Here is a 27779-nt window from a genome sequence, read left to right as displayed (position 1 = left end):
AAACTAATGGCTGCGCCGTCGGACAGACTCCCAGCTAGTAGTTTTTGCGAAAACGTGCGACTTTTGGCACATAATTTTTTTTCGTGGAGCTCGGACAGGGAGGGGCTCTCCTGAGATTTCCTTCATGTCGTTAAACATGGTGGCAGCCATTACAGTAACTCCTCCCGAGAGTAAGGCGTTATCCTGCGGACAAAATACTAGGCGTACTAATCTGGCGACAACTATCATTTTGGAGCATGTACTCTCAGCAACGAATGAAACGCGAACAAGAAAACTGAGGTGGCAACACAAAAACACCAACATGTGTGCTGCTGGAGAGTAAATACAAGCGAGGTTGATTACCACTTCTGCGGGAGTTTCTTCGCGGTTTCGAAATCGAAATAACTGGAGCTAGTATAGAGCTTCCCCTGGCTAAGATATTCGTATTTTGCTGTCGGTGGCTTAATTGCTTTGTTCGCGTTTCATTTCTTGCTGATTGTATCGGAAAGCTGGTCCATGTTATAAAAACAGAGCGCCAGCGCTGGTGTTGTTTCCACAGTCCGTTGAACTAAAAGGCATCCTCCCCCAACGGCGATGTCTGTCGCAGGAGTGCGTGGAACGGAACCTGCAGGGCACCGTCAAAGCGGAGACGGACCCCTACGAGTTCGACAAGAAACGCAGGAAGATTGGCCGCCGGCTGGCAGAGCCGGCGCCCGACGAGGGGCTCTTCAACAACGTCTTTACCCGCTACGTACACGTCTCCGAGTTTCACTCATTGCCGCCCGACCGCGTCTCCAAAGCATGCCTGCACACTCTCGATGTTCGCGGGGAACAAGGGATCAGACGAACGCCCCGGAAATGGGAGTTTATGTACAGCACAGACCGATCGTGCAGTGGTATACGATGGTGGGTTACTTACACACTAAACACATAGACCTATATGGGAGTAAGATGTCCTAACACCCTTTTTATAAAAGGCAGGGCGCTAGAAGACTGCTTATACTCCCTTTTTCCTCCTTTGCGTTTAGAGTGTAGGTGTCAACAGTCACATATGGGAACTATACAGGCAAGAATGCCATTGAAAGGTGCGGTGCCACTGCGATGTCCGGCGTCAAAAGAATAGATTCCAAGATATCAACTCTTTTAATGTCATAGCATTAGAAAGTCCCATGGGGCCAGAATGCGTGGCCGGTCCTAAGATTCGCCCGTTGGCTGGAACGTCACCGGACCAGAAGTGACGTAAAAACGTCAGCAGCGCTGGCAATGCGATCGCATTAACAACACGAAATAGAAGTAGGTGCCCCTGTGGATTTTTCTTTTTTGCTCTTCCTGACAACTGTGTGCGTCTCCCGGAGAAAGTTGAGCACCGGTTTGTTTTAATTCGTCGTTAGATGCGAATCACGAAACCCGCAGGAGACGACGGAAGAGAAAACGCGTGGGTACTGCAATACGCTCACATGAACTATGGCTGTTTCAAGCAACCACTTGTGGCGTCACAGCTCACTGCTGAAACCAAATCACAAGGCGAACTATAGGGCTGTAGCAAATATGCTGGGTCAAATCTTCTACAGTTCTGTCCTTCAAGTGCTGCTGAAGCACACTTTTCCGAGAATTCCACGACATTCAAGGATTCAAATTTATAAACGCCATGGGTGAAGCAAGACAAGCATTTTTTTTTTTTTTTGTGGCAGCATTTAAAGTGGCGGCGTAATCGGCGATTAAAGCTCAGGCTTCTCCTCACAGCAATAGAGAAGTGCGGAAAAGCTCAGCGATGACTTCAAGGACGGTGAGATTTCACATTTCCGCTGCATTCGCCCACTTTCCGCCGTGCATCGTGGGGTGCCGCCAAACAACGCGCCGCGGTCTTTGCCTTCGGTGGCGTTGGTTTTCTTCCTTAAAAGTAAGCGTTTCTGCGTTGGAAATGATGTACGCAACGATTAAATTTCGGCTTCTCCTTGCAGCACCCGAGGAGTGCAGAGAAGCTCGGCGTGAAGTCACAGACGGAAATTTTCAAATTTCTGCTTCCGTCAACCATACCTTTTGGATGCTGCCCAGCAACGCTCAACGGGTTTTATCTTCGCTGGCGTGAGATTTTTCTTTCGAAACAAGCCTTTATGCGTTCGAAATGTACGGGCACCGTAGATATGCGTCGGCCACTTCGCGAAGCTTGTAGGCCGCCGCGATTTTAATCGGCGATTACGTCACCTTTTAAAATGCCAGCCCAAAAGGACTTGGCTTGCTTTACCTGCAAGTTTCACACATTCAACCCCTTTAAGCTTGTCGAATTCTTCATAGTTCTGCAGTCTCCCTTGAAGGACTATTTTGCAAACAACCTGTATTTTACCACGCGGAAAGCTTCAGGAAGTCGATGTTTAGCGACTCTAAGGTAAGGTCCGTTAGCACGATATTCATGGGTGCATCACCAAGGACTAAGCTCCCAGAATTTGATGCGTTCCTTGTTTTAAAAAGTAACAGTAAGCAAAACGGTAGGGGATAGCAATAATTAACCACGGAGGAAAGAAAACTGCATCAATTGTCTAGAAATAAAAAAAAATATCCGGAGTTTAACTTATTTTATTCGAACAAAAGAAAAAGTAAACAGCTATATCTGTTACGCTAAAGTGTTCACTTATTAGCAACGCGACGACTGTTGCTACCGTCCACCAGGAGTTTGCCAGAGCACTCCGTTTGCCGTGAGTAAGCTCCAATCGTTTTCACAAAAGTCGCTGCTCCATCAAAGACCCGTCTCGAAAGTTAGCGGTGCGAACGCAACCTTACCATAGAGGAAGAATAAATATGCCTTAGAACGCCACCCTACAAAAGCATATTCTGCCCTTGGCTCTTTGTGTATGCAACCCAAGCAGGATGCAGCAGTCTCTCGTCATTTTGCGCAGTTTCTAACCTTCCTCGCAAACGAGCCCATCACGTGACTAGTGAAAGCAACCACCCCGACAGGATAGGACAGCGGCCCTGGGACTCCTCCCATCGAACGCCATCCCGAAACCCGTGTGTCGAAAAATGAATACTTACGCACAATAGAAAATCCGCAGGAACATCAAAGGGTTCGGTTTATGCGGGTTTAACGTCCCAAAGTGACTCAGGCTACGAGGGACGCCGTAGTGGAGGGCTCCGGAAATTTCGACCACCTGGGGTTCCTTCGCAAGAGAAGCTGAAGTAATGGCAACCTCAACTGAAGAGGATGTAAAGGGTCGTCGTATAACTGACCACGCTATTAGGCCCGGGGAGAACTGCAGCTTTCGCTACGTATATCCTGGCATAGCTGAGCTAAGCCACTGACCAATTTTATATTGGCCGCGGCCATGGTGGCTGCCTGACGTCTCAAAGAATCTACCCAATACCCATATCTGAACTGGCATACTCAAGAGAGGTGCGACGGAGGTGGTGCAAGCATGAAGTAGCCGGAAAGAGCTCGCCAAGTTTCGCACGTGACTGTAGGTTCTCCTTTGCGTGTATTATTTGGCTCGGGCGTTCATGACAACACAATGCACTGATTGCGCGAGTTGTGCTCTCGTAGGTTGTTTTTGAGCACATTTAACATTATCGCGTCATAAACTTAAATGGGATACATACACAAACTTTAGACGTAAGGAGACGCCTTCTGGCAAGTTGCAGCAGCAAGCGTTGGGTAGAACATGAGTAGACACCAAATTTTCGTGGCATGCTTTCTTCGCTACAATGATGCGGAAGACCACGTGAATGCGTGAATCTCCACGTGGTATTCGCCTGCGACCGCTAAACAGTTTATCGAATTTTTCTGTAACGTTTTGGTTTCGACGGCCGAATAGGCTGTGACGTCGAAGTGTGGTTTAAGTCACGTGAGGCACGAAAAAACTGCCATATAACAGCTTTAATTCACTGCAGTGCTGAAGCCAGCCTTCCTCAAGAGCCAGAATGACAACAAATATAGAAGCGATAATATTGCAGTCCCTTCATGCCTCACGTCACCTATAACCGCATACTGACGTGTGCCGCGCGACGCCTTTTTGGGACCACCTCTCGGCCTCAACGCAAACGGAATTTTGTTTAATGAATAAGGCTTTCGACTTAAAAAATGCATTACAGCCAATCCCGTGGTAAGATGCACTGCAGAACATGGTTTAACGACCCAAAGCGACTCTGGCTACGAGGGACGCCGCAGTGAAGGGCCCCGGAAAGTTCGACCTCCTGGGGTTCCTTAACGTGCACTCACATCGCACAGCACACGGGCCTCTAGAATTTCGCCTTTATAGAAATGCGACCGCCGCGGCCGGGATCGCACCGGCGTCTTTCGGGTCAGCAGCCAAGCGCCATAACCACTGAGCCACCGCGGCGGCTGCACTGCAAAAAAGGCGTAACGTATTCTACGATGGCTCATACGACACTGATAGCTAGTCTTGGAATACGCTTTCCTTCGCGAGCGACAACGCGCTCAGATTTCTCTGCCACTTTTTACGTATGGCTATGGTGGCTTGTATGGCGACACGCACGACCAGAGCATGTTACAAGCCGTCGATAGATGGCGCCACATGTGCCGCCAGCGCTCGCATTACAGAATGACGGCAACTCATCCGGCACCTTTTCTCCGCTGGAAATTAAAGTTGTTTCAATCTACCAATAATCCGGCGGTGTCGCCTCGCTCATCAAATGCCATCAGGACTTCGCGCTGGCTTTTGCCACCATGTGACCATGTTGACGCATGCGCTGCACGTAATCAGAGGCGGGTGAGCTTAAAGTTCCGCCAATGCTAGTTTACGTTCGGCTCAGTCTTGCTCGTTCTGGTGCCATGGTGACACGCGGCGAGCCGAGAACGGGAGCTAAACGGATTTTCCGATTTAACACACTGGAGGGAACACTTTAGCTCTGCCTTATGGATGTATACGCGACTGCGGTAATGGGTTAATGCCCATGTATGCGGAATTTGCAATTCTCGACTTTACATTCATAGACCACTGGGACTCTTCATACCGCTCTTGGCGCAGTGGTGAAGCGATGCGCCACTGCACTGCAATGTCAGGTGCTGCCACCGGTGGGGTTTGCGAGACCCGGGTTGCCTTCGAATCGCTCTGCAAGAAAGGTTGCTCTTACCAAGCAACCTCTTGTGACCAATCATTAACTGCCACCAGCTACAGTCGTGTTTGCTCACAATCGGGTTACGGTGGCAGCTTGCTCCGGCTTTATACGGTCGCCGACGCCAGCCCAATCTTTTTTTTTTCCGACGCGGGGGTACGAACGCTCTCGCGCACAAAATTTTGGAGCTATCATTTCGACTCATGGAGACAAAATGTGATGGCGAGTCCAATTTATTCCAGTTCTGATCCTATTCAAATAACGTCCGATGTTTTTCATTCCCCATCTACTCCAATTCAGGTTCCAATCGAATTCCTGCTACGCAAAATGTGCCACATTAGATCGCGGCGAGTCCACATACCACTGCTACCGAAGCAATGGTTAAGCAATGCGTCGCTGCACTGGCAGCTGGCTCTTCCAAATACAGCAGCCGGTGAGGCTTGTGAAACCCAGGTCCCTCTTCCCAAATAATGCAATAAGGAATAGCTCCCACAAGCCTCATTTCTGCACACACACTACTCGGGTGCAAATGGGCTTGGGCAGGGCACACAGTGCGAAGTCAGGATAACCTCTGGTCCTTAAGGGTAACGGAGTGGATTCCAAGAGAAGGCAAGCGTGGCAGAGGGCGGCAGGTTAGGTAGGCTTACAAGATTAAGAAGTCTGTGGGGATATGCTGGCCGCTGCTTGCAAAGGAGAGGTTTAATTGGAGATACATGGGAGATGCCTTTGCCCTGCAGTGGGTGTAGTCAGGCTGATGATGTACTTTGAGTAGCTGCATAACTTGCAGTAGGCCTGCCACTGTCCCAAGTCATTTTTTTCTTGCAGAGTCATTCTCCGCCCGGCGTTGCACTCCTCTCCTCTACAATAGGAGAGCTGGGCTGTTGACAGGTGGAGAGATTCCGTAGTAGGCGGAGGCTTCGCACAGACTGATCTTTTCGCCTTCGTGGCACTCTTATTGCTATCACACTCAAAGAAAAAAAGGGGAAGAGGACAGTGCTCGAGTTCAGTAACCCCAGGCAGTTGTATGCGATGACCCACCAGTGTGACAAGCGCCACCTTGGTAGTCACAGGAGCATCCACAAGGGTGTTGGAGCGCCTGTGTCGGCCCCTGCGTGCTGGGTGCGAACTAGCGCTCGTATGCTGGCCGTCACCTCAGAGATTTGTGGCTTGCCACATCAAAACTATAGTGCCTAGAAGCTTCCTGCCGTGAGCCAGCTCCGCATAACGCAAGATTGTGGCAGCGCTTGTAATGTACACGCGTAGCTGCCGCCAGGGGGAGCAAGAGCATTGGAGGGTGCCAGCCGTGCAGCAGGCAGTTAGAGACCTTGGTCTGGCTTTGCAAATTAAAATAAAGAAAATTAGCAGATTTATTCGTGTGATGACGTCTAGGATAAACACAAAAGCACTGAGGCCCGGTAGTGCAGACACAAGATTTCTGGAGGAATTTGTAACAATGGGAGCAGCATGCAAAACCAGCAGGGGGTGGTTTTTTGTCAAAGAGCACTGCTACTGGTTTTAGGGCAGCTCTTAAAAGCACACTGGATCTAATGCAATATTTGTCTTCAGTGGTAGGATTCACATACCTCTTAACGTCCCTCCTGAGTCAAGATAAACTAGAGAATTTATTTGGTATAATTAGACAGCCATCTGGATGCAATAATCCCACATCTCTCAGCTTTTAACCACAGTAAATTTACTGACTATGTATAATCTTGCTAAGCCACAAAAAGGAGGAAACTGCTCGCCACAAATGGTAAATGCATTACTTAACCGGCCAGCACAGTCTCAACAGTCCAAAAAGTGCATTTTGGAGTGCTTAGGTTTCGGTTCTTTGTAAAAGGCACAAAGAAAGGGATGCTCAGAGGCAGCGGCACAAATTATTCAAGTTACGCCACTGCCAGCGACTAGCCGCCTCGCGCAGTCGAAGCGTTGCCTTCACGATGTGTACCAAGCCTGCTTTACTTATGTAAATATTAAATATTTTCTTTCTGTCAACTGTTTCTCACTTTTGCACATTTCGTTATTACTCTGTGTGCAAGGGAGCCGCGAACTTTGTTACGCCTGGGTGATTTCTCCCAAGAAAAGTAATTTCATTGTTGCAGATATGGGATATGCAATTGGCGGTCTAGTGTGATTGCTTTGTCGATTAAAAAAAAAAAGCCTGTTTAGGAAATTCCGCGGCTGACTGGAATCTGCCATCCCACGTATGTGACAGAGCAAGCAGCGCTCCAGGTGAGCTCTTTTTATGCGATAAGCGTGCAGCATGCTTTAGCAAATTTGCGTTCTTCAAGGCACTTTTGGATATAAAACGAAAACACAAGAAAAAACAAACTGAGAAAGCCAGCAGTTATGATTACGGCTCTGGAGACAGCGCGCAAGGCTCGATTAAAAACTACTACCCCCCAGCACCCTCTCGCATGGCAGTGCCCCACGCGGCAGCCGTCTGCATTCATTGCTTGCAAATCCCCTCTAGTGCTTGTGAACGACACACTAGGAAGAAACCCTTCTAGGCACTATATCAAATTGAGAAGTCGTGGAGATTCCTCGTCACTGCCGCAATAGCCGAGGCGCAGAGCAGCAGATCCCGCAGACTGCTGTCGAAGAATGTTGCGTTACACAGCGAAGGTTGGTAACCGCATGCAAATTTTTTGTAGCGATAGCTACATCACAGCAGCATTTCGAACCTTCAGCACACCGGTGGCATGTGACCGCGGCGCCGCCGCCGGGTAAACAGAGCTGCAACAGCTGTGCGCATGCACAGTGTCAAGTGGGGCAAAGATGGAGGAGGAACGCCCAGCGAAACAGAGCGTCGAAAGACTGACTTTGCAATTCAACTAAGCAAGTTCCACTTGGCCAGCTGTAGCTATCATGTCACTCCACATTTAACCAGAGCTAAACCACCGCCAATTTTTTTTTCTCGCCTCGGTTTAAAGGCGTAAGCCTTTGTGGCTCATGACTGGCAGGGGTGGAAGTTGTCCGCATGAACTGTCGATCATAAGCTGTATGGTAATTAAAATGTAAAAGTGATTGAGTTAAGCAACATTTATGCAAAGAAATAGAAAACAAAAATAATTCAGTCAAAACATGAGAATTAAAAACAAAAAAAGGAGAGGAAACTGAAAGGCTTTTTTCACACTTCCGCTCTTGGGCAGACTTAAGCGCAAACCTGTAATTTTTCCTTTTTCCACTGCTCCAAAACTCTCAAAGTGACAGGAAACAAATATGTCCGTAGTGTTTTTGCTTTCGAGAGATGTGCGAGACATCAGCAAAATGGATCACATGAAATTCGCTTACACTCTGTACCTGACCTGTAACTGAATTTAATCCTCCATGCAGTTCCGGTTTCAGTAGTCAAGAGTTGCGACGTTGCAAGTCAGCACCCGATTACGAGGCATACAAAATCTTCTGTTCGCTTCCTGCCATTCGGAGTTTAATGTGAGTGAATGAAAGCAACAAAGCAGCAATTAGTTTTTATATGCCTTAAATGATTCTCATACTCTCGACGTCACAACTGTCTGGAAACAAAGTCAAACTACAGAGGAAAAAATCAATTACATATAATTTACTGAGTGCAGATAAATTCCACCCATGTTTATGAATGTCGTACGCGTCATTTAACGGGAAAAACACCCCGAAAAATTTGGCATCGCCACTACTTCAATGTGAGAGATGCACAAGGCTTACGATCTTAGCCAATAAATGTTTTGAATATGTGATTTAAGATTATGTAAAACAAGTCCTTGTGCACTTATAGAATAATGTTATGTAACTTTTCGCCGAGAGGTTTCAATAAATTCTGCTGCAGGAAACTTGCTAGAATGACATCAAGCTATGCAATAAGAGCGAAATTATTATCCTGCCTGTCATAGAGGTTGAGTTACAGGGTTTTGAATTTGCCACTTCCCAAACGGGAACAACTTGCATTCATGATGACTTCAAAACCCTATAACTCACCTTCTACAACAGATAGGATGATAATTTTACCTTTATTGCATAGCTCGATGTCAAGAGAAACCAACTGCATGCAATCTAACAAGTTCCCTGCAGCAAAATTTCTTTCAAACTCTAGGCAAAAAGGTACATAACATAATTCACAAGAACTCGGACGTAAAATAAAATTACATACTTGGAATCGGAATGCAAAAACACATATTCCCTGATGATTTCATAATTGTGACTTCACCACTAAAAATTTATTTCTAAGACCCTCTTCCCCCTTCAATATGTGACGACTGCAGCGGTGCGGAAACGACCAATTAAAGCGGGCTATCCCGTCAACGCCCGCCTTAAATTGAGAAGACAAAGTCGCAAATAATTTTTATTCTATTATTTACATAATGTACACCGCTGTACAATCACATGCTTTCCATACGAATTATGTACACAACGAACACATGCGTACTTGCTTCCTTCAGAAACAATACTGTTCTCAACGAGCAGAATTTTATACACAACACGACTGGCACTGGCAAATGAAAACTGGGGCAGGCATCTTTTTTTTGAGAAATGTCCTGGCGCTGGCTTTCTTAACATCAGAGTGCCAGAAGACTTGTTACCTTTCCGGCATCTTCTCACTCCTGGAATGCATACTGCTCTGGAGTCTTCCAACTTGACATGCTTGAGTCTTCGGATCCCAAAGGAGGCAGCTCCCATCTGGAAAAACTGTACAAACAGCATCCTGGTGACAACTGGCTCTTCTGCGAAAGTGCTGAACAGCTTGATCTCGTGGCTTGCGACTGGCGTTGTTGCCTTGGCCGGTTGAGACTTCCGAGACGGTGCCACCTCATACGGTATTCCTGGACTTCTTCCTATGTTATTTGGCCGGTTTTTAATGAAGGCTCGGCTGCGGCCATCTCGGCAAGCACTTAGGTCTTCGGGACTTGAGAACTAATGTGTTGCAGCACTGAATGCCCGGTCCAGCCGCACACCTGATTTAGCAAGCTAAGGCTCTGCTTAATGAATGGGATATATGATGGGCCAGAAAATTAAGCCTGCCTGGTTCATAACTGGCATCTTGCAGCTTTGGGCGTGACCGTGTTACCCGAATGAGGCTGTGACGGACTCATTCTGGAGCTCCGAGCTGCAGCACGGGAAATACGCAATGCTTCACTGGCAGACAATTTTCCCACGACATTTAGTGAGTTGATCTATGGAGAATTTCGAAAGCTAATTATAGGTGCACCAGATGATAAACCTAGCTAAGACTGCAGGCAATGGCATTAATGCTGGACATCCTTTGACTTGCTGAACCAGTTGCTGAAGTTTCCAGGATATGCCTGAGGACTGCGAGCCATTAACTGCAGGTGCTGATTTATGCGGTGACCAGAAATAGACACCGGTTGAGGCTTGCGCGGTTGAGGCGACGCGGCACGCTGACACCGGGCTTTTTAAGCCCCTTCCGGGGCGGAGTGGCATTTTTCTTAGTTGGCAGTGGTTGAATTAAGCCCTTCCCTCCTTCAAGCACGATGAGATGAGTAGCGACGCGTTACCGTGTGTCGGCCCGACTGAAGAAGCAGAGTTCGTGAGGCACACATCATGACCAACTCTACAAAACCGAAGCCGGAAGGGCAGAAATGCACTTCCGAATTGGCTCTCCCGCTGCAGTGATGCCCATCCCCACCCCACGGCCACAGCAGGAACACAACTGTCCGTAGCCAGAGGGAAAAAGAGAAGAAACCCCACTTGTCGACGTCTTCCATCCAGGGACCTCTGCAACTGGCCCTCCCCACCGGACCCATGCACCGCCGATACTTGTGAGCACCCGCACCAAGTGCAGGGGCATAATGCACTTTATACAGTCTGTGCGCGGCGCTGTGGTAGCTCCCCCCGACGAACTTGCTTTCTGGGAGAACCCTCCACAGATCGGTGTAAAGAAGGATGGGGCAGGAACCACAGGAACCACACTACCCCCTGCTGGGGAAAGGCAGCGCTGGGTCGAAGAGCAGGGAAAGGGGAGATGGTAGGGTGAGCGAGGAAAGGAAAGGCGCGACCACCACCGTTGCCGCGGAAACCGCAGCCGATGCTCAGGCGGCGAGCACGGCCGCCAGGGACTCTTTGCAGTCGACGCTGGCGCCGTCCTCTGCCAGGGTCACGTTTAGCTCGGCCAGGAACGCGAGCACGTCCTCGCGGTCGGCGAAGCCCAACGCACGCTCAATATACCCTACCGGCAAAACCGGGCGGTATCTAAAACAAGACAGGACAAAGGCGATTAGCAAAGCGCATGCACACATACATCAGGTATATGAGTGCACCCACCAAGCCGGCTCCATGAAGAGAAGTAGTGAACCAAAGGCATGAAGGTAGACTGCATATTACAGGCCAATTAAAAACGCCTCAGGAAGCACCACCACTGACTGCTACGACCCTGACAAGCAGAGCGACACTATGGTCAATTAATCACTACACGCTGTGGACATCATGATTCTACGAGCACTCTTACTAACAATAACAGCACCACAAAGGTAACGAACAGCACTGCACTGCGGTTCAAACAACACACACAAAGAGACAGGCCAAGCACTACAACTTTCGATCGCTTCATTAAGTTACTATCCTCAATGATGTCCATGCCTTCCTGCCCTCGATCCGCTACTTTCTGAACATGGAGCCTGTTTCAGGGCTTCAATATTGAGGCTAGCCAGCCCAGCCCAGAATGTGCCAGGTGGCTGATGCTCTTGCTGAATAGTAAGAGAGGCACATACTCACCACCGCTGCAGACAGCAGACTCACACCATGAAAACCTACAAAACCAACTGCTGCATCTACAAACGTTATGCACGTAGTCCCACCACCATGCCTACGGCTATGTGCAGTGCAGAAAACCAGGCGAGGTGCCAGCACAGCTGTGCTCTTGGTGCAAGTGTGCAGCAAACACGGAACACCGGGGGTAAACGAGGACAATTGCACGAACAGCCTCCAGGCCTTGAGAAAAGCCAGAACAGGAAGGGCACAGCCTAAAGCTGCCCATTTAGAACACCACTGCTACACAACCGCGGAAAAACAGCCCTTTCGATCATTCAAGCTGCTGCTCACCCATCAAAACTAAATGAATGGAGGCCACACAAGATGGTCAAATCATTCCACAAACACAATGGCAACTGGTGACTTATTTCAGAACAGACACTACAGTACTCTCAGCTTTAAACAGGCCCTAACAAATGGACAACTTCCAATAGGTGCTGTTGAAAATATACTGAAACATATGCTAAAGCATCCCCCTCTACGTGGCTGTGTCTCTGGTATATACTCTCTTGATCTGTAATGCCCCCACTCCCCTAACGTTTATACACCATGCTGCAAGTGCAGAAGGCCAGATGCTTGCATTAGGACACTTACGTTGCCAATAGCAGCAGTGCAACCAAGCAAGACACTGTTCAGTCTATGAAATGCAACAGGCTTCAAGCCAAAGCTGAGACAAAATGTAGTCGAGGAACCACTGAATGCAGACAACAATGTAACTGCATTACGGTAACACTATGAATTCGCTCTCCAAGGTATCTTAGTAATGGAAATAAATAAATTCAAGACCACAAATACAGTTGAAACTCGTTATAACGAACAGTATATAGCAAATTATCGGTTATAGCAAACTAAATTCGAACTTTGGTTGGTCATGCTTCATTTTTACGACATTTATTCTTTTATAACGAAACCGAAAATGCGAGATCCACTGCGATATCGGCTGTAACGAAGAAATATTAGGTTTACGCAAGGCTCAATACGCTAAAGATAGCACAAAAAAAGCAAAATAAATATTGGAAGCCAATTCACAAGCACACTTTTTTTTTATCGTTTGAAAAGATTGCAGAAACTTTGGTGGCCTGGCACATAAATTGCGAGTTTGACTGGCTGCGCCACCTATGAACAGAGCGCAAAAACTCTGAAAGCTCATATGACAAGGACTGAAGGGCGGCGCCACATGTCCAGCGGTGAAGGCAAGCGCAGCAACACTGGCAACAGCGAGGCGGCATTGCGTAGAGAGCCTGCTTTGCGGCACCCTCGGCATCATCACAGTGCAGCGCCGGGTCGAAATGGCAACGAAGCGGAAGGCGGTCTCGCTCGAGACAAAACTGCAGATATTGAGAGCTGTGGACAGTGGCCGCAAGAAAAAGGATGTTGCAGCGGAGTTCAGCATTCCCCAAGCACCTTATCCACCATTTTAGCCGCAAGAAAGAAGACTGAGGGCAACACCGCGGACGCTATAAAAGCTGACCGTAAGCGAGTTAGGCCTTGCCATCACCCGGACGTGGAAGCGGCTTTGCTTTCATGGTTTAATGACGTGAGGGTACGAAACTTGCCTGCGACATGCAGTAATTGCCCGCGACAACAATCCGGCTGCCACCTCAAAGTGTCAGAGATCACAGGGACCTCTACTGGCAACAATGAGGTACCGAAAGTATGTCAAGCCAATCCAACTGCAGCGTAAATCCACCTCAATCCAAGATGGCACCTTTTGCGCCGGCGAAAAGCCGATAAGATGGCCAATTTTGGGTCCGCAGGCGACTGAAATTAGTCCGAAAAATCCGTCGCGAATATGTATGTGCTTCTATGGGGCGACTGACGGCGCCTCATTGAGGTCCGAAATATCCTACAAGACCGAATTATTGAAGTCCGAATTACCCGTCGGCTACTGTATTTGGAAAAACTGCCGACGACCAAAACTGCTGAGGTAGAAAAGGTCCTCTTGTGCATGGACACTGTGGAGAACTTTATTCTGCTCAGTGCTGTGAAAAGCCACCAGACGAATATCACATCCATCTTCAAATAAACGAATGCAGACCTGTTTTGTAGAACTTCGTTCTTTTGTAATTCGACTTTCCCATACCACGCTCTACTTTGTTTTCAAGGAGACAGGTAGGTAAGGATTACCTCGTTTATAGTGGGTTTGAAGCCCAGAAAAACGCATTTTAGTATTTAGAATATTTGCATGAGCCAAACTGCGGATTTGCCAGAGCCGATATCTATGCATGCTGTTACAACGAATATTGGGTATAACGAACTAATCTACGGTCCCGATGCTACTTCGTTATAACGAGGTTCAACTGTACCACCTTGAACTACAATTACACAGTAGACTAAACTCAAGTTCATGTTCTACTCTGCATTAGGTTCCAGTGTTCCTGAAATTCGAGCGGACCTAGACTAGGTGGTCAAGCCGAGATAACACAACTTGCGTTAGCACGAAATCACCTACACTTACAAAAGAAACAATCAACTCCATTATATTAAGAGATGCATTGTGAGCAGAATGCATTTACTTTTTGAGTAAACCATCCCTGACAAAGCCAACCTTTTGACAATGTAGTTAACATTTCAGGAACAAAGAAAGCCCAACCAATCTATTCTCTATGTTCATGCTTTAAGCCAGATGCATGCTCATGCACACACACACATACACATATACAAAAGCCACAGATACTGCAAGGACGAAACAGCGAGACAAAAATCTTTACAAACTGTTGCCCATGACGACAAAAAAAAAAAAAAAAACGAACGTTCCAGCAGCCATCGAGTGCCTATCTGCCCTTTGACCCCTGCATTGCGTTCAGGTAAGAAAACTAGGTGCTGTGCAGCTGTTTTAGCTTTGTCCCAAAGGAAGTATTCTCACTTGGTCAAGTCTGAAACAGTGCCAAGAGCAAGCAGCTATGCCAACCTGACTTGAAGAATGCACAACTGCTTCACCGTGCCCACCCCTTCCAACAAATACTTCTGTCATTACTAGTTAAAGCTGTCATTACTAGTTACTAGTAATGCTGTCATTACTAGTTAAAGCTAACGTAATGAGAATGAACCTGCTAAGACTACAATGATTAACCTTGTGACAATCCTTGGCTAAGGCCTACAGAACTGCCACTGTGGACCGATGCATTATAACTCGTTATAAGCTAAGGGTTAATGGCAGGAGCAACTATAATGCCACACTGCATTATAGCCGTTAGAAGAAGGGAAGCGATTAATTAGTGATTAGATCTGCACATGCAGCAAATAAACCAGATTTGCTACGGTAGCTTGGCAACTAGACATCCGCTTATCAAGCCAAGCTATGGCTGGCAGGTTGCCCCAACCAAGATCCCTCAACCATCCCTTCGTCTGGGAGAAAGTGCGCAAAGCCGGGCGCGGGCAAGGCAATGGGGGCAAGGGGAGGACGGGGCGGGTACTCACGCTTTGACCATGGCCTTGAGCGCATTGCGGCGCTCCCGCAACACGAACCAATCCATGAGGTAGCCCGACATCTTGGGCGGCCGCTCATACAGCTTGAAAAACCGCGCATAGTTACCAAGGCTCCACGCGTGGCACACCGCTAGGGCGTGCTTTACCACTTCGTCGCTCTTCTCCTGGGTGCTCAGGTGGGCCAGGATAGTCTTCAGCTCTGCGCGTAGGCACGGCACGGGCTAATTATTTCCACGGCCCTCCTTGACCAAGCTTAGCTAGCCACACATACACAGGCCAACCGGGTAGTGCATGCATCACCGCAGAAACAGTAGCAGCAAAGCAGGAATCTTACATTGAAATTTTTTCCTTCTCTATTTTTTTTTTCTAGGCACATTACCTGCACAAGAAGCTACAGGTGACACATCTAAGGGAAACCATTAACAAATGCAGGCGAAATACCAAAAATGAAGTCTGGCTATCACCATGACGCAAACCTTGCTGGACAACCAAGCATTATTTTGACTCCTGTTGGTTCAAAAGCCTGCCTTAGGATTTGGGTACACCAGTGTAGGTACAGTCGTGAGAAATACGAGATGGCAAAAAGTTTCGGCATTTGCTTATTGATTGCTCCGTAATTACGAGCAACAAGCGCAGATTGCTCTGTCTTGACTATCTTTCCCCTCAACGCACAATTTCCAAAAGTCATTCTCAAACTCGGAAGAGAAATACCAAGAAAGTTTGCGATTTTCCCCCTCATATTGCTCACCACTCTACATTTCACCTCCATCAAGGTGCAGCAAACTTGTATTCGGCAGCGCACAACAGCCACTGGGCAAGCGCAGCAGGCACCCAAATAATGCACTTTTTAACTCTGCTGCAGCTGTTCCCTGCTGAAAGCAAATGCTTGCCTGCATGCAGCCCTCACCTAGTGTATTCCTGGCGAACACGTTGTAGAGGATGCGGTACCCAAGAAACTCCAGTGGGTTCCCGCACTGCACCTCCTGGTACAAGGTTTTGAGCTGTGTTTGGCACTGGTTGAACTCCTCGTGGTCACCCTTTGGGAGAGAAGAGAAAGCTTTCATTAACAAACAACACAAAAATATGGGCTGCTGTGTTGGATAGGTGGGCTTAAAAAGAGACAATGCCACATTCTTTGTGACATGCCACTGAAACTGCATCGCAACCCCCACAAGCGGCTGAGTCTCCTATGAGGAGGCTTCCCCAAAAAAAGGCGAATGGCACGTGACGAGCACGCAATTTGGCACACTGGAAGAACGGAAGAACCAAAGCGCGTGGGGACCTGCCCTGCAGGCCCCTGGTGTTTGCTTTCCCGCGAGGCACCGTGCAGCAGCAGTCTCACCCCGAGGATGAACACATTCCCTTGTCAGTTACATTAACTGGCAAGAGAGGGCGCTAGCGTCGCTGCGCGGGAGACTGCTGAAGCCCGCGCGCGGGAGATGGGGCTGGTCGGCTGGGATCGTCGGCGCGAGCGGACGTGTCGCTCGCGGCTCTGCTCTTCGCCGGCGGGGCGAGGAAGCAATGGAGAGACCCGCTCCCGTATATCGTCCCGTCCGGCCTTCGGAGTATATATCCCTTGCCCTAGCGCGGGCGAGCATTCGCTCGGAACCTTGCTGGTCAGTCGGACGTCCTTGATTCATTAGCGTACCTTGTTGCTAGCTGGCGTTATTGTTGCTGTAGCAATAAATGCCTGTTTGTGTCAGCCAATGGGCCGTTCCTTTGTTCCCTCAGAGCAAGGCCCGCCGTGGTCGGCGTGCGCTCGGTAGCGTACGCGATCACGGGGTGGGGTCCGGGCGGCTTTGAACCGTGTCAGCCGCGATTGAGTGGGGAGAAGGTATATATCTCCCCAAGTCAACCCCACAAGCGATGGATACGGCGGCACTAAGGTATGAAATAGAATAGGGATAGAAAGGACCAGTGACATGCCAATCAGTGCCCGAAACACGAGCGCAGCTGGGCTCAATTGGCTGGCTGACACGCTGGCTGATGCAAATCTATGAAAAGTGAAACTGAAACTAAGTGGTGTGATTTCACTTGGAGGCAGGGCAGTCCATTTGTCGCAACGCCTGAAGTTGCACGCACATCAGGGGTGCGTGAGCGACTCTGAAGCATGGAATTCATCTTCGAGGAGGGCTACTTGGACGATCGCTTGACCCACAAGTCATACCTGAACACTGTCTAGTCGGCAGCCCACCTGAACTATTGGCGAGCGCACGAGCCCACAGACTTGGATGGGCGTTGGCCAGGAAAGCAGAGGCAGTTCAAATTATCCAGACTTTCGAATTAACGAGCTTTCAGTGCAGTGGACCTGGCTGCAACTGCTAGTCAATGGTGAATGAAGACACGAGAGCCTCACCTTCTCGAGAGCGATGCGGGCATGGGTCTCGTACACCTGCACAGTAAAAGTATCCCGCACGCACTGGACCTGCAACGAAACAGCAGAGGATGTGTTCAGTGTGGGTGACGGAGGGGGGGGAGCGGACATGTGGCAACTCTATGCAAGAGAGAACGGAGGACTATGGCCAACCCACCGTGAGGTCCTGGCGGATGGACTTGAGCTGGTCACAGGCATAGTGGTAGTCCTGCTTCAGCACCCAATGCTCCTTCACCATGTCCAGCGACTCCCGCAGGACCGCCACAGGACGGATGGTTGATGGGTCTGGAGCCTGAAATGAATGCCCATTATGTTACTTCAACTGGACTGTGACGTTTCGCAGCATGCATGCAAGTGTGCTTGTGTTCAGCATCATGTACACTGGTATTTTGTAGCGATAGCTACATTATGCTAGCGCTTCGAGCCTTCAGCGTGGCGGCACGCAACCCTGTGGCTGCGCCGCCACGCTGTCACATGGTGCAGCGCAGCGCTGTGGCTGATCACATGGTTCGTCATGTGACCAAGTTCCACTCGGCCAGCTGTAGCTATCGCGTCACTCCAGGTTTAACCAGAGCTACACCACCGCCAATTTTTGTGCCGGCTGGTAAGTGCTCCTTTAAATTTCGATTAGATACGAGAGAAGCAACCCAGCAACAAGTGTAGCATGGATGCAGAGTCAATTAGCCATCACCACCATCAAACTCGAGTCACTGATTAAGTTTTTCAGAGTATCTCGTTTCCTTCACCCACATAGCCAGGCTTGGAAGAATAACGGCTGCTGCGGCTCAGTGCTGGCAGAACAGCAAACAGCATCATTTGCAGAGACTCCAGATTTGTGGGCTTCTAAAGCTTCTGGGCTTTCCCCAAGGACCCGTGTACTTGCACACGGTGTTGCTTTAAAAAGTTACGAAAATTGTTTCCCATTTATTCACATTATCTCCGAAGTTATTTGTCACAACTACACAGAAGTTTAATTTGACAATTATGACATTACGACAGCGAATACAACGGGAACTACAGATGCAACTGCAGCACTGGAAAAGTCAGTCGGGAGCAGCCACGAAGCTTGCAAATTGCCGACATTTTCTTCCAAGCCGCCTCTTTTGCTTTATCATAATGATGATTTGTCCTCGGACAACATGTTCGATGGTCATCATTACCACTTCCCGGCTCTTGCACTTCCGAGTCAGAGGCTGCCTTCTAAAATTCAGAATCAACTAAAATACAAAACTGTCTTATTCCTGCACACCTAGCCCCTTTCTATATCTAAGCTCTTCCAGGCATTTCAGTGCACTGGTTTGCTTGACCAGGCAAAAAGCTTTTGTTTTCTTAGATCCCTTGCCCTGTAAACTTCTGTCCACACCTGTACATTTTAGCAATCATGCCTGCGCAATACTTCCCACATAGGTGAACAGACTAGAGGGCCAACTGTTCTGGGAAATGTGTCCTCACTGCCAAGGCATAAAGGTTCGAACTGGACAGTGCCAGGCAGTACAGCACTGCCCCTCTCTACTCTCAGAGTGCATCCCTGCTCCCGGTAACATCCCGTAAAAGACCACGCCTACAGCGCCCCTATTTTGACACCCACCGAGGTGAGCCGGAGGTACTGCTTCTCAAGATCCTGGCAGGTGCCCACAATGGGGAAGGACTCCCAGTCCAGATCCGTGTCTCCGTCTCCAATGGCGGAGGAGGGTCCCAGGGTGGGACCTGCATTGATGCTCAGCACCAGGGAGAACGGCCGCTTCTTCTTGCCTGCAGAGATCTCCGACTGGAAGCGGGCTGCCCGCTTCTGCAGCTTCTCCGTCGTCGCCATGTCCGCTTCCACCTGGAACTGAACCCTGCGTACCGCACGTGGACACATGAGGAGGAAGGGCATTAGCATTGAGAGAGACAATGACAAGCGCCACGTCAGTGGTCGCTTTCACAGATTTAAACATTTTTTACAGCTCAGTAAACAGAGAATACAGGAATCTAACAGCTGCTCACGAATACTCAAGCTGCACAGGTCACCCGAAACTCGCAAAGAGTACACACTAAAGTCGCACAACTGCTAAGCGCCACTGTTCCATCTACCCTGTATGCAGGTGATGGCCAACTGAGGCACTCAAGCTCGGAATGATGGCAGGATATTGAGCCCGACAGCTAGCTTTTTAGTTCATGTTTTTTTTTTAAATATGCAGTGCACGGGCTTCAAACTTTGCCCAACCTTGACAAATAAAAGTAGGACAAAACTGAGAACCCAGCCGTTTGGAGATTTTTCGCAGCTTTACACTTCATTTACACCTTGGCGTGGACTTCCATCAGCGTGTCTACGACGACTGCAGCAGGACAAAAGCCTCGCCAGCTGCGGCCGCCTTATTCCCGCACATCCAATCCAACCCAATTGGTTCGAAAAATCAGTCTAAAAGTGTAGACAGAGAAAGCTTACATTTGTTGCTGCTGTTGCTGCTTCTTCTGCTTCTTATTGGCCTTGCGGTTAGCCTGGCCAGACTTCTTGTTCTTTCCTGCAGAACTATTGCTGCTATTAACACCGTGGGTGTAGGAAGAGACGCTAGAGTTGAGAACCTTCTTCGATGAGCGAGGCGGCTCGGGGCTGGAGCTAGACTCCAGTGAGCTGCAGCGAGAGAAAAGCAGAGGGGACAAATGCAACACCTGCAGAATGCACGCTCAAACAAATGACATGATGTGTGTGACATGCTTCACGCCACTGAGGGTTCTAAATGGAAACTGTTACCTCCATTACGTTCTGCCTAACGCTTTCCTTCCCCAAGCGTTACCAGCATACTTAAGTTAGGCAAGTAGGCCACGTGTGCAATGCTTTCTACTTTCAATGTTTCGCCACTCCTGTTCCAGTACTGAATTTCCTTTTTTTCCTTTCAATGATGCTCTACAGAGACCCTTAAATCTGCCTACTAAATGGAGCCCATCAAGACTGGCATCACAGTGTTGTATTTTGAATGAGGAGGTGGAAGACCTCGGGGGGAAAGCTGGTCTTAAAAATTTTATTACTAAGCTACAATCCTGAAATATGTCATCAGATTCATGTAAAACAAGTTTTCGCCTAGAAATCTGAAGGAATTTTGCAGCAGGGAACCTCCTGAAATGCATGTCACTGGTTTCCCTTGGCCTCAAGGAATGCAACAAAGGTAAACTAATCACTCTGCCTGCCACAGAACTTGAGCTATGGGTTTTGAAGTTGCCACACAGGAAAAAAAACTTTTCTTTCGGTGTCGGAAAAGGTGACTTCAAAAGCCCGTAACTCAACTTTGATGACAAGTAGGATAACTTTACCTTCACGGCATTCCTTACGCCAGCAAAGCAAAGGCATGCATTTTAGCAGGTTCGAAAGTTGCATAACATAATGCATCAAGTGCACTAGAACTTGTTTTGGCTGAAATTAAATGCCATTTTTAAAATCTGCACACAAAAAAATACATCTTCCCTGATTATATTTCTCAAGACCAGCTTGCCCCGAAGTGAAGCAAAAGTTGGCCGCACAACACAGCCGATGGTTAAAACAAAAGAGGATGAATGACATCACGTTAGGCTGCTTTGCAGCGGCTGGACAGAAGCTCAAGAAGTGCCACACACCTTGAACGCCTCTTCTTGCGACGATCCCTCTGTGTGCTGTGCGAAGCAGTGGGGCTACGTGACCGGGGGGACCAAGACCTGGACCGTGAGCGAGACCGCGGAGACCTGCGCGACGACCCCCTACCCCAGTCGCTGCCACCCCGACGGTTGCTGCTGCTGCTGCTACTCTTGAGAGGAATGTAATCCGGGGGCGAGTCTCCGCCCCCACTGCCCCCCAACTGGCCCGATGAAGAGAGCTTGCCCGAAAGCCCACCAGCCGGAGGCAGTGGCTGGCCCAGCCTGCCCGTCATTCCACCCAGTCGCCGGCCCAGGCCACCGCCGCCACCCGCCTTGGCTGGGCTTAGGAGCTTAGAAGGTGGGCTGCCAGATGCGGGACCTGGAAGCAGGCCACCGCCAACCTTACTACCACTACTGCTGCTGCCGCTGTTGCTGTCTTGAGAGGTGGCCGCACCCGCTGTTGATGCCACCTTCTGCTGCTCCTGCTGCAGGCGTTCACTGTGGATGCTGCACATGCAAGAAGCAAGGAAATAAGCTCAACAATGGGGGAGGGTAGGTGCGGAAAAACCACTACCCTCTTTCCCGGCAAAGCAGCCCAGGGTACACACCTGGGCAGCGGTTCCTTGTCCCAGTCGATGGACCACATGGCGCCGTCGCAGTACATCTTGGTCAGCTTGCCCTTGAGAACAATCTCCACCTGGTCTCGGTCAATCTCGGACTTGCACTTGCCAAAGGCACGCATGGCATACCTCCTGCAACGTGGAAAGATCAACTCAGTGCACACTTTGCATACAGCAAAAAAAGAAGCGCACAAAGGCAAACCTGAGAGCAACAACAGTAATCATACGGGCACAAATACAGCCAAAGCTAAGCTTTCAATTTGCACACAAACATTTTCCATGCGTAAAGCAAGCGAGCAAGCTGCAGTATAGCTTCAAGTACACCACATCTAGGGAAACGCAAGTAACTCATGCATTTACCCATAAGTCGTACAACCAAGAATCCATTATTTACTTGCATAAGGGCTGTACCCGCTACTGCGGCTGTAAAGATAACTTTGCACCCTTGTTTTCATTCCATGAGCATTCATTGTGAAAAAATGCACAGAATACACAGCCCTTCATCAATTCCATAAGCAATAAACAACTCAGCAACTTACTTCAAGCTTTCGGGCCAATCGCCGCTATGAGGAGCAAGGTTTGCCCTGGAAGAAAAAAATATACAATTTAGCCACTAATAGACATAAAGCCCCAATTACAGTGGCAATGCAACAAGACGTGCGAACATACTTTATGTAGTCATATTAAGGCCACAGCACCCAGCTTGGCAACTTAAGGGGGGACAGGGGTCTTGAAACTTTTTTCTTTATTTTCAGACTAAATGCAATGAAAATTTGCAGTATTAATCAGTTTTTTATGCTGATTTCAAATATGTAATTATTTTTCCAATATGTCAATTAGTTTTCAAGATATTATACATTTTCACTCCTTAATTTGCGAGAACAATACAAAAAAAAACACTCATCAGAAAACAGTTTTTAGTGTGTGGCTAGATAGTGTACAGTACAAGCAATACAATATAGGAAGTACTTTTTTGATTAATCCAGTATTAGCTGTTTTAGAGCCTGCTGAAGTTCAGTGTAGGGAAGACTGCTTGACGACCAGTTTTAATTAGTGTGCACAATAAAATTAGTGAGCAGAAATTGAGAAATCTGTTCCCAACGTTGTATACTTTAATCATTCAGAAGCATGCTGCAGTAAAACTTATTGCTGTATCTGCTCTAGAAGCCAAGATATCCTCCTTGTAAACTTTGCAAACAGTAAAAAATTGTGTTTTGAGAAAACAAGGAAAAACAAACTGAGATGAAATTTATTGAAAAATACTGAAAAATATGTACATATTTACACTGTAAATGGACTAGTATGCTCCAGGCATGTAATCTGTCTGGCTGTTAGCTCCCAAGTGCCGCTTTTTGCAGGCCTGCTGCACATTTTCTGCGCATGCACGCTTGTTCACAGATGCAGTTCGTCGGCGCCGGTCTTTCTCTGCCATGCGCTGCATATTGCATGTGCTAGGTGCTACTTTGAGCTCTCTCAGAATGCTTGCCGAGGCTCTCTCATTTCCAGCATTAAATTTCAGTACAGCTTCAGCCACAGCTGCCTCAATGCTGAACAAAGAAGCGTGGTGCTCCTTGGGTGCCAGTGCCCAGGTCATTGCGTGCAGACTTTCGTTACTGTTCTGCGTCTTTCCTCTCTGGCACCTCTGAAGGAGCTTCCTGTCCGACAAGCGCTGGTAGATGGGAAGAAGAGCCTTGCTGACGTGGGGTGGAAGATTGTAGTGGTGTTTGGGTGAAGGCAGGCCTTTGGCCTCTGCTGCATTATGGCGACACCAGGAGTCTGGGCCTGTTGGGCAAAGGCTGTGGTTTGATGCAAGGTCTGTTGATGTCACGTGATGATATGTCGCCATCACAGCCTTGTGCATAGCCTCTACGTCCCCTGAATGTGATTTTACTGCCCAGCCATAATATGAGGTCAGCTTTGTTATTAGATCACCAGTCAACCTGCCCTTGCCACTGATTCTGTCAGGACTGTCTCTGTGTTTGGCAACCAGGTTGCGTAAAGCTGTGCCCATGCGCTTCTGCACATGGTTTACGCACTCTTCCTTGTTGATAGGAATGAAGCCATACACCTTAGCTTCTTGCAGAGCTAAGAATGTACGGCTGTCACCATCTGACAGAACAGTGGTATAGCGCAGGTTGTTTTGCTGGAGTGACCTCTGGAACAATATGAGGCCAGCCTCCACCTCCATCTCTCCAGCTTTCTTTTCTGAATTTTTTTGGCAGACATGATTTTCTTTCCATGTCAAGTAGTTCGGGTCATCCTCTTTTGGCCCTCGCTCACAAGCGGCACAGAAATTCGAAAGCACGACAGTCTAATACAAGGCCCGAAAAAAGTTCAATCACGGTGCCTACACAAATATGAGAAGAATGACCGCGCGTCATCCATGTCCCGTCGTACGAGACCGCGATATTGTCCGGATTTCCCAAGTTCAACTCCGCGTACAAGTCCCGAACGGAGCTCGCACACTCGGCAGTCACTTTGTTCGCAGCACGCACCGCCGATGGCGTCAGCTTCGTTTTTAAGTACTGCTGCCATGTCTTCGTGTGAAGGCCGCGATGGGATATATTCATGGCTGAGAATATATCATTGAGCGCTGTCTGCCGATTGCCGGTACTCTGCATAGCACGCGAAGCAAGAATGTTCACTGTGAACGGATTCACGTTTTGATCGCCGCTCACGCGCAGCGAGCTCCACACCGACGCTACGTCGCCGCACACCGCGCACACAAGAACAAGACTCACAGCGAGTCCATATTCACGCGCGGATTTTTCAACCGCTACATCAGCACCGCATGCCTTGCACTTGACATGGTGCAGAAGCGCGTTCACCGATTCCAGGCTCACGATCACGAACCTCGTATCGTTGGATGGGGCAGCTGCGCCGTGACTCGCATGTTCAAGAAAACCCGCTTTCCGGTCCGTAGCACATACAGATGCGATCTCGCATAGCTTAGCGTCGGCCTTGGTCTTTATCTCTTCGAGATCTGCGGGCGTCAGCATAGCCGTGTCGCGGCGAACGCGCCCGCTGTTCCGAACATCGGGCGGCGCATCCGGTACCGGTAGGCTTAGCTCGTTCTCGGCTGCCGCTGCCGCGGCACGGGTCGTAGCAGCAGGCACGTCGTCGCTGCTTTCTGGCACTGCAGAACGCTTCTTGCAGTTGTCCGCGATTGACTTTTTTCTTTTCTTGCCGAACTTGTGGCGCGTACAAAATTTGGCCCGTGGCTGCGACATCGTCTAGAAATTTTCGGTACGAACTCCAACGCTGATCTGACAAAATGGCGCCTCGCTTGAGCTCTGGTGCGCCTAGCAGACGAGACGGGCCGAGATCCACCAATCAGAGGAGCTGATTTTAGTCACGTGGGCTCAGCAACGAATGGAAGCGCGCGCTGTGACTCTCGTTTGGCGCCCCGTTTCTCGTCAACCAATGCGCAAAAAGCAGGCAACATGGCGGGAAATTGAAAACGAGAAATCGCTCTTTCAAATGAGACCAAGATGGAGTCGCTCACGGCCGCGAAACGGACGCTGCGCTTTTTTCAAAAACGCCGTTTTTGCGCAACTTGATGCATGAATTCAGCTCGTTTGCTCCTTGTAAAGTGGAATTACAGAAAAAATACTGACTCAGGCAACGAATAAATTCGTAGATATGTAGAAGACGGACTGTAGATTTCGAAAATGCCATTTTCAAAAAATCAATTTTTTCGCGATTTTCGGGCCCTGAAGACCCGTGTCCCCCCTTAATTGGGAAAAAAAAAGTCAACACCAAAAGAATTGTTTCATGCATGCAGTTTTGCCCGCCGTGTTGTGCTTTCCAATGGGAGCTAACAGATGGTGATAAAAGCCAGCAGCATTCAGCACTGCCACGGACACACCGTCCCGCGTACCTAGCTCCACCTGGAACCGCTAGCACAGTGCCTCACAGCACATGCTAACTCGTCGTGTGCACTCAACATTCGCACCAGAAAGGACAAAACGTTACGCTGCGATAAAGCCAGGATGGAGCTCAACCACGCTGCCGGTGCATTGCCTTGCAGCGACATGCTGCCCAGCAGGCTCACCCAGTGTTGCTAGGCCTGGCGTGCTAGGCCTGGCGTGCTTTGCTTCAAAGCATGCAACGAAGATGCACCGAATCTGTTTCACAGTTTATCATAAAAGGCCTCACCTTGTTACTAGTTTACTATCACACAATAACTGGACATTAAAATGGACATACAAGCAATTTCCGCCAGGCCTTTAACAGTAATGTGTGTGGGAAAGCCGGCACAAGCGGCCACAGACTGCATGCATGAAGCACCGCTCCAAACGGTTGGCCCCACTGTCGTTACTGTCAGTAAAACTCCAGATCACTGATGGCCAGATCTTTGAAGAATCTTAAACTTAAGATCATGTGACATTTTCTAGTAAAGTGACCTAGCAACCTGTATTACTCCAGGCGGTCAATTCGTGCCGGTAGTACAGCGTGTGTTGTATCATTCGCTCTTTCAATGCACTACGTATTTGAAGGATTCGCTGGGGCTGTAATAAATCGAAATAAGCATGCGTGTCCCCGCATAAAGACGGAATGTGTGATGGGGCTACACTGCAGTCTGAAATCAAATTCAACGAAAAATGCCTGCCAAAACCGCGAAAAAACGTGCGCCAATGAATGGAAGCGACAGAGGCGCACGGCACACCTGCACTTTTACTTGCGACTGTCACACCAATAACTGAAGTGATTGATGTGGACAACCCGAGACGTTCAAGAAGAAAAAGCAGCTTCTGCAGTAATGTGCGAAAACCCACAACTACAGTAAAAACCGGAATATAGGTCGAACTTTTTTTCAAAAACCATGGTGAAAAGTCGACCCCCGTCTTATATACCGGTCATTGGCGGAAAAAATATGGAAGTCTTGCAACAATGGGTGGCTGAAGTCAACAGCCTCCATCACCATCGCCATCAGCAGCAGTGCCGCCATTTTGCGTTTCAGTAGATGCAAAGGAGAAGCTAACGGCAATTTACCGTCGCCTTCAAGAAAAACACGATTGAGTACGAGGAAGCTCACGGGAACCTGGCGGCACAGCGCGAATTTGGAGTATCCGAAAAGAGCATTCAGTACTGGCGGAGGCAGAAGCTGCGTATTACAACTTGCAGCAACCAGAAGAAAACATCATTTCGTGGGCAGACCGTAGTGTATCGAGAATAGGAAGGAAACGTTGCGCTGCGAGCAAGATCGCTGCCTGTGACTGCCGAATGCATCCGCGTGAAAGCGGCAGAGATCGCGCGTGCCTCTAGACTCACGAGGGCGCAATTGAAAGGCTCGCCATCCTGGTTGCGGCGATTCATGAAGAGGAGGGCTTTGCTCTACGGCGCCGTACTTGCCTGTGCCAGAAACACGCGGTCCGATTGGTGTGCAATATTGTTAAAAAATTTGCTGGGTGTACATACAAGCAGCATTTAAATGAAATTAAATACTGTCACCATTGTGCAACCTCTCGAGTCGCATTTGTTTCAAAGTAAGGATGTCTTTCGGTACTTTTCCCATTGAAAAAGATCTTTTTCATTTTTAGAATTGGTTAGTTAGGGGGTCGACCTATATTCCGGTCCGACCTATAGTCCGGTTTTTACGGTAGTTCAGCTAGTGCGCTCGCAGTGAGATCGGGGTATTTTCATGCCAACCTTCCTTGCCCAACCACTGGGGATGTCTTGAAACTGTGTTAGCCGTGCCCTAGCCTCCGCAGGCATGCCACACAGTCACACTTACATGCAGTCCTCGAGGCGCTGAGTCGCGTCAGCAGCTGACCGTTGGCTGCCCTGGGCCGCGCGCTGCTGCTGCTGGAAGGCGTTGGCACGCGAGCCTCCTCCTCGCCCGCCAAACTTGCCTCGCTTGGGCAGGCTGAACCTGACACCACCTGCACCCGGTGCTTCTGAAAAATGCGACAGCACACACAAAGAGCAAATTCAGACAAGGCTCCAAATCCCTGAGGCAAAGAGAAAGCTAGCGCCAC

General features: G+C 48.8%; 2 protein-coding genes and 1 pseudogene across 6 annotated transcripts in view; 1 reads left to right on the top strand and 2 right to left on the bottom strand.

The window, feature by feature from the left end:
- LOC144101415 (uncharacterized) overlaps window positions 1-1061 on the top strand; it is a 28001-nt gene extending 26940 nt beyond the window's left edge. For 2 of the 3 annotated variants that reach the window (XM_077634571.1, XM_077634572.1), the window contains one exon: window positions 587-1061. In XM_077634571.1, the coding sequence (XP_077490697.1) occupies window positions 587-913 (327 nt within the window). In that variant the 3' untranslated portion in view covers window positions 914-1061. The remainder of the gene's footprint in view (window positions 1-586) is intronic. The other variant, XM_077634573.1, reaches the window with a different exon arrangement.
- An 8516-nt stretch (window positions 1062-9577) lies between these two features.
- LOC144101411 (uncharacterized) overlaps window positions 9578-27779 on the bottom strand; it is a 27908-nt gene continuing 9706 nt past the window's right edge. For all 3 annotated transcript variants that reach the window (XM_077634562.1, XM_077634563.1, XM_077634564.1), the window contains exons 5-15: window positions 27536-27698; window positions 22338-22382; window positions 21787-21930; window positions 21182-21685; window positions 20019-20204; window positions 19179-19428; window positions 17748-17882; window positions 17573-17641; window positions 16124-16253; window positions 15208-15415; window positions 9578-11229 (exon numbers count right to left, since the gene is read on the bottom strand). In XM_077634562.1, coding sequence (XP_077490688.1) covers window positions 11070-11229; window positions 15208-15415; window positions 16124-16253; window positions 17573-17641; window positions 17748-17882; window positions 19179-19428; window positions 20019-20204; window positions 21182-21685; window positions 21787-21930; window positions 22338-22382; window positions 27536-27698 — 1994 coding nt within the window. In that variant the 3' untranslated portion in view covers window positions 9578-11069. The remainder of the gene's footprint in view (window positions 11230-15207; window positions 15416-16123; window positions 16254-17572; window positions 17642-17747; window positions 17883-19178; window positions 19429-20018; window positions 20205-21181; window positions 21686-21786; window positions 21931-22337; window positions 22383-27535; window positions 27699-27779) is intronic.
- On the bottom strand, window positions 22964-25123 carry LOC144101413 (uncharacterized; annotated as a pseudogene).

The sequence above is a fragment of the Amblyomma americanum genome, chromosome 8 (assembly GCF_052857255.1).
Source record: "Amblyomma americanum isolate KBUSLIRL-KWMA chromosome 8, ASM5285725v1, whole genome shotgun sequence".
In the NCBI taxonomy this organism is placed as follows: domain Eukaryota; kingdom Metazoa; phylum Arthropoda; class Arachnida; order Ixodida; family Ixodidae; genus Amblyomma; species Amblyomma americanum.
This window is presented reverse-complemented; position numbering and strand designations above follow the sequence as displayed.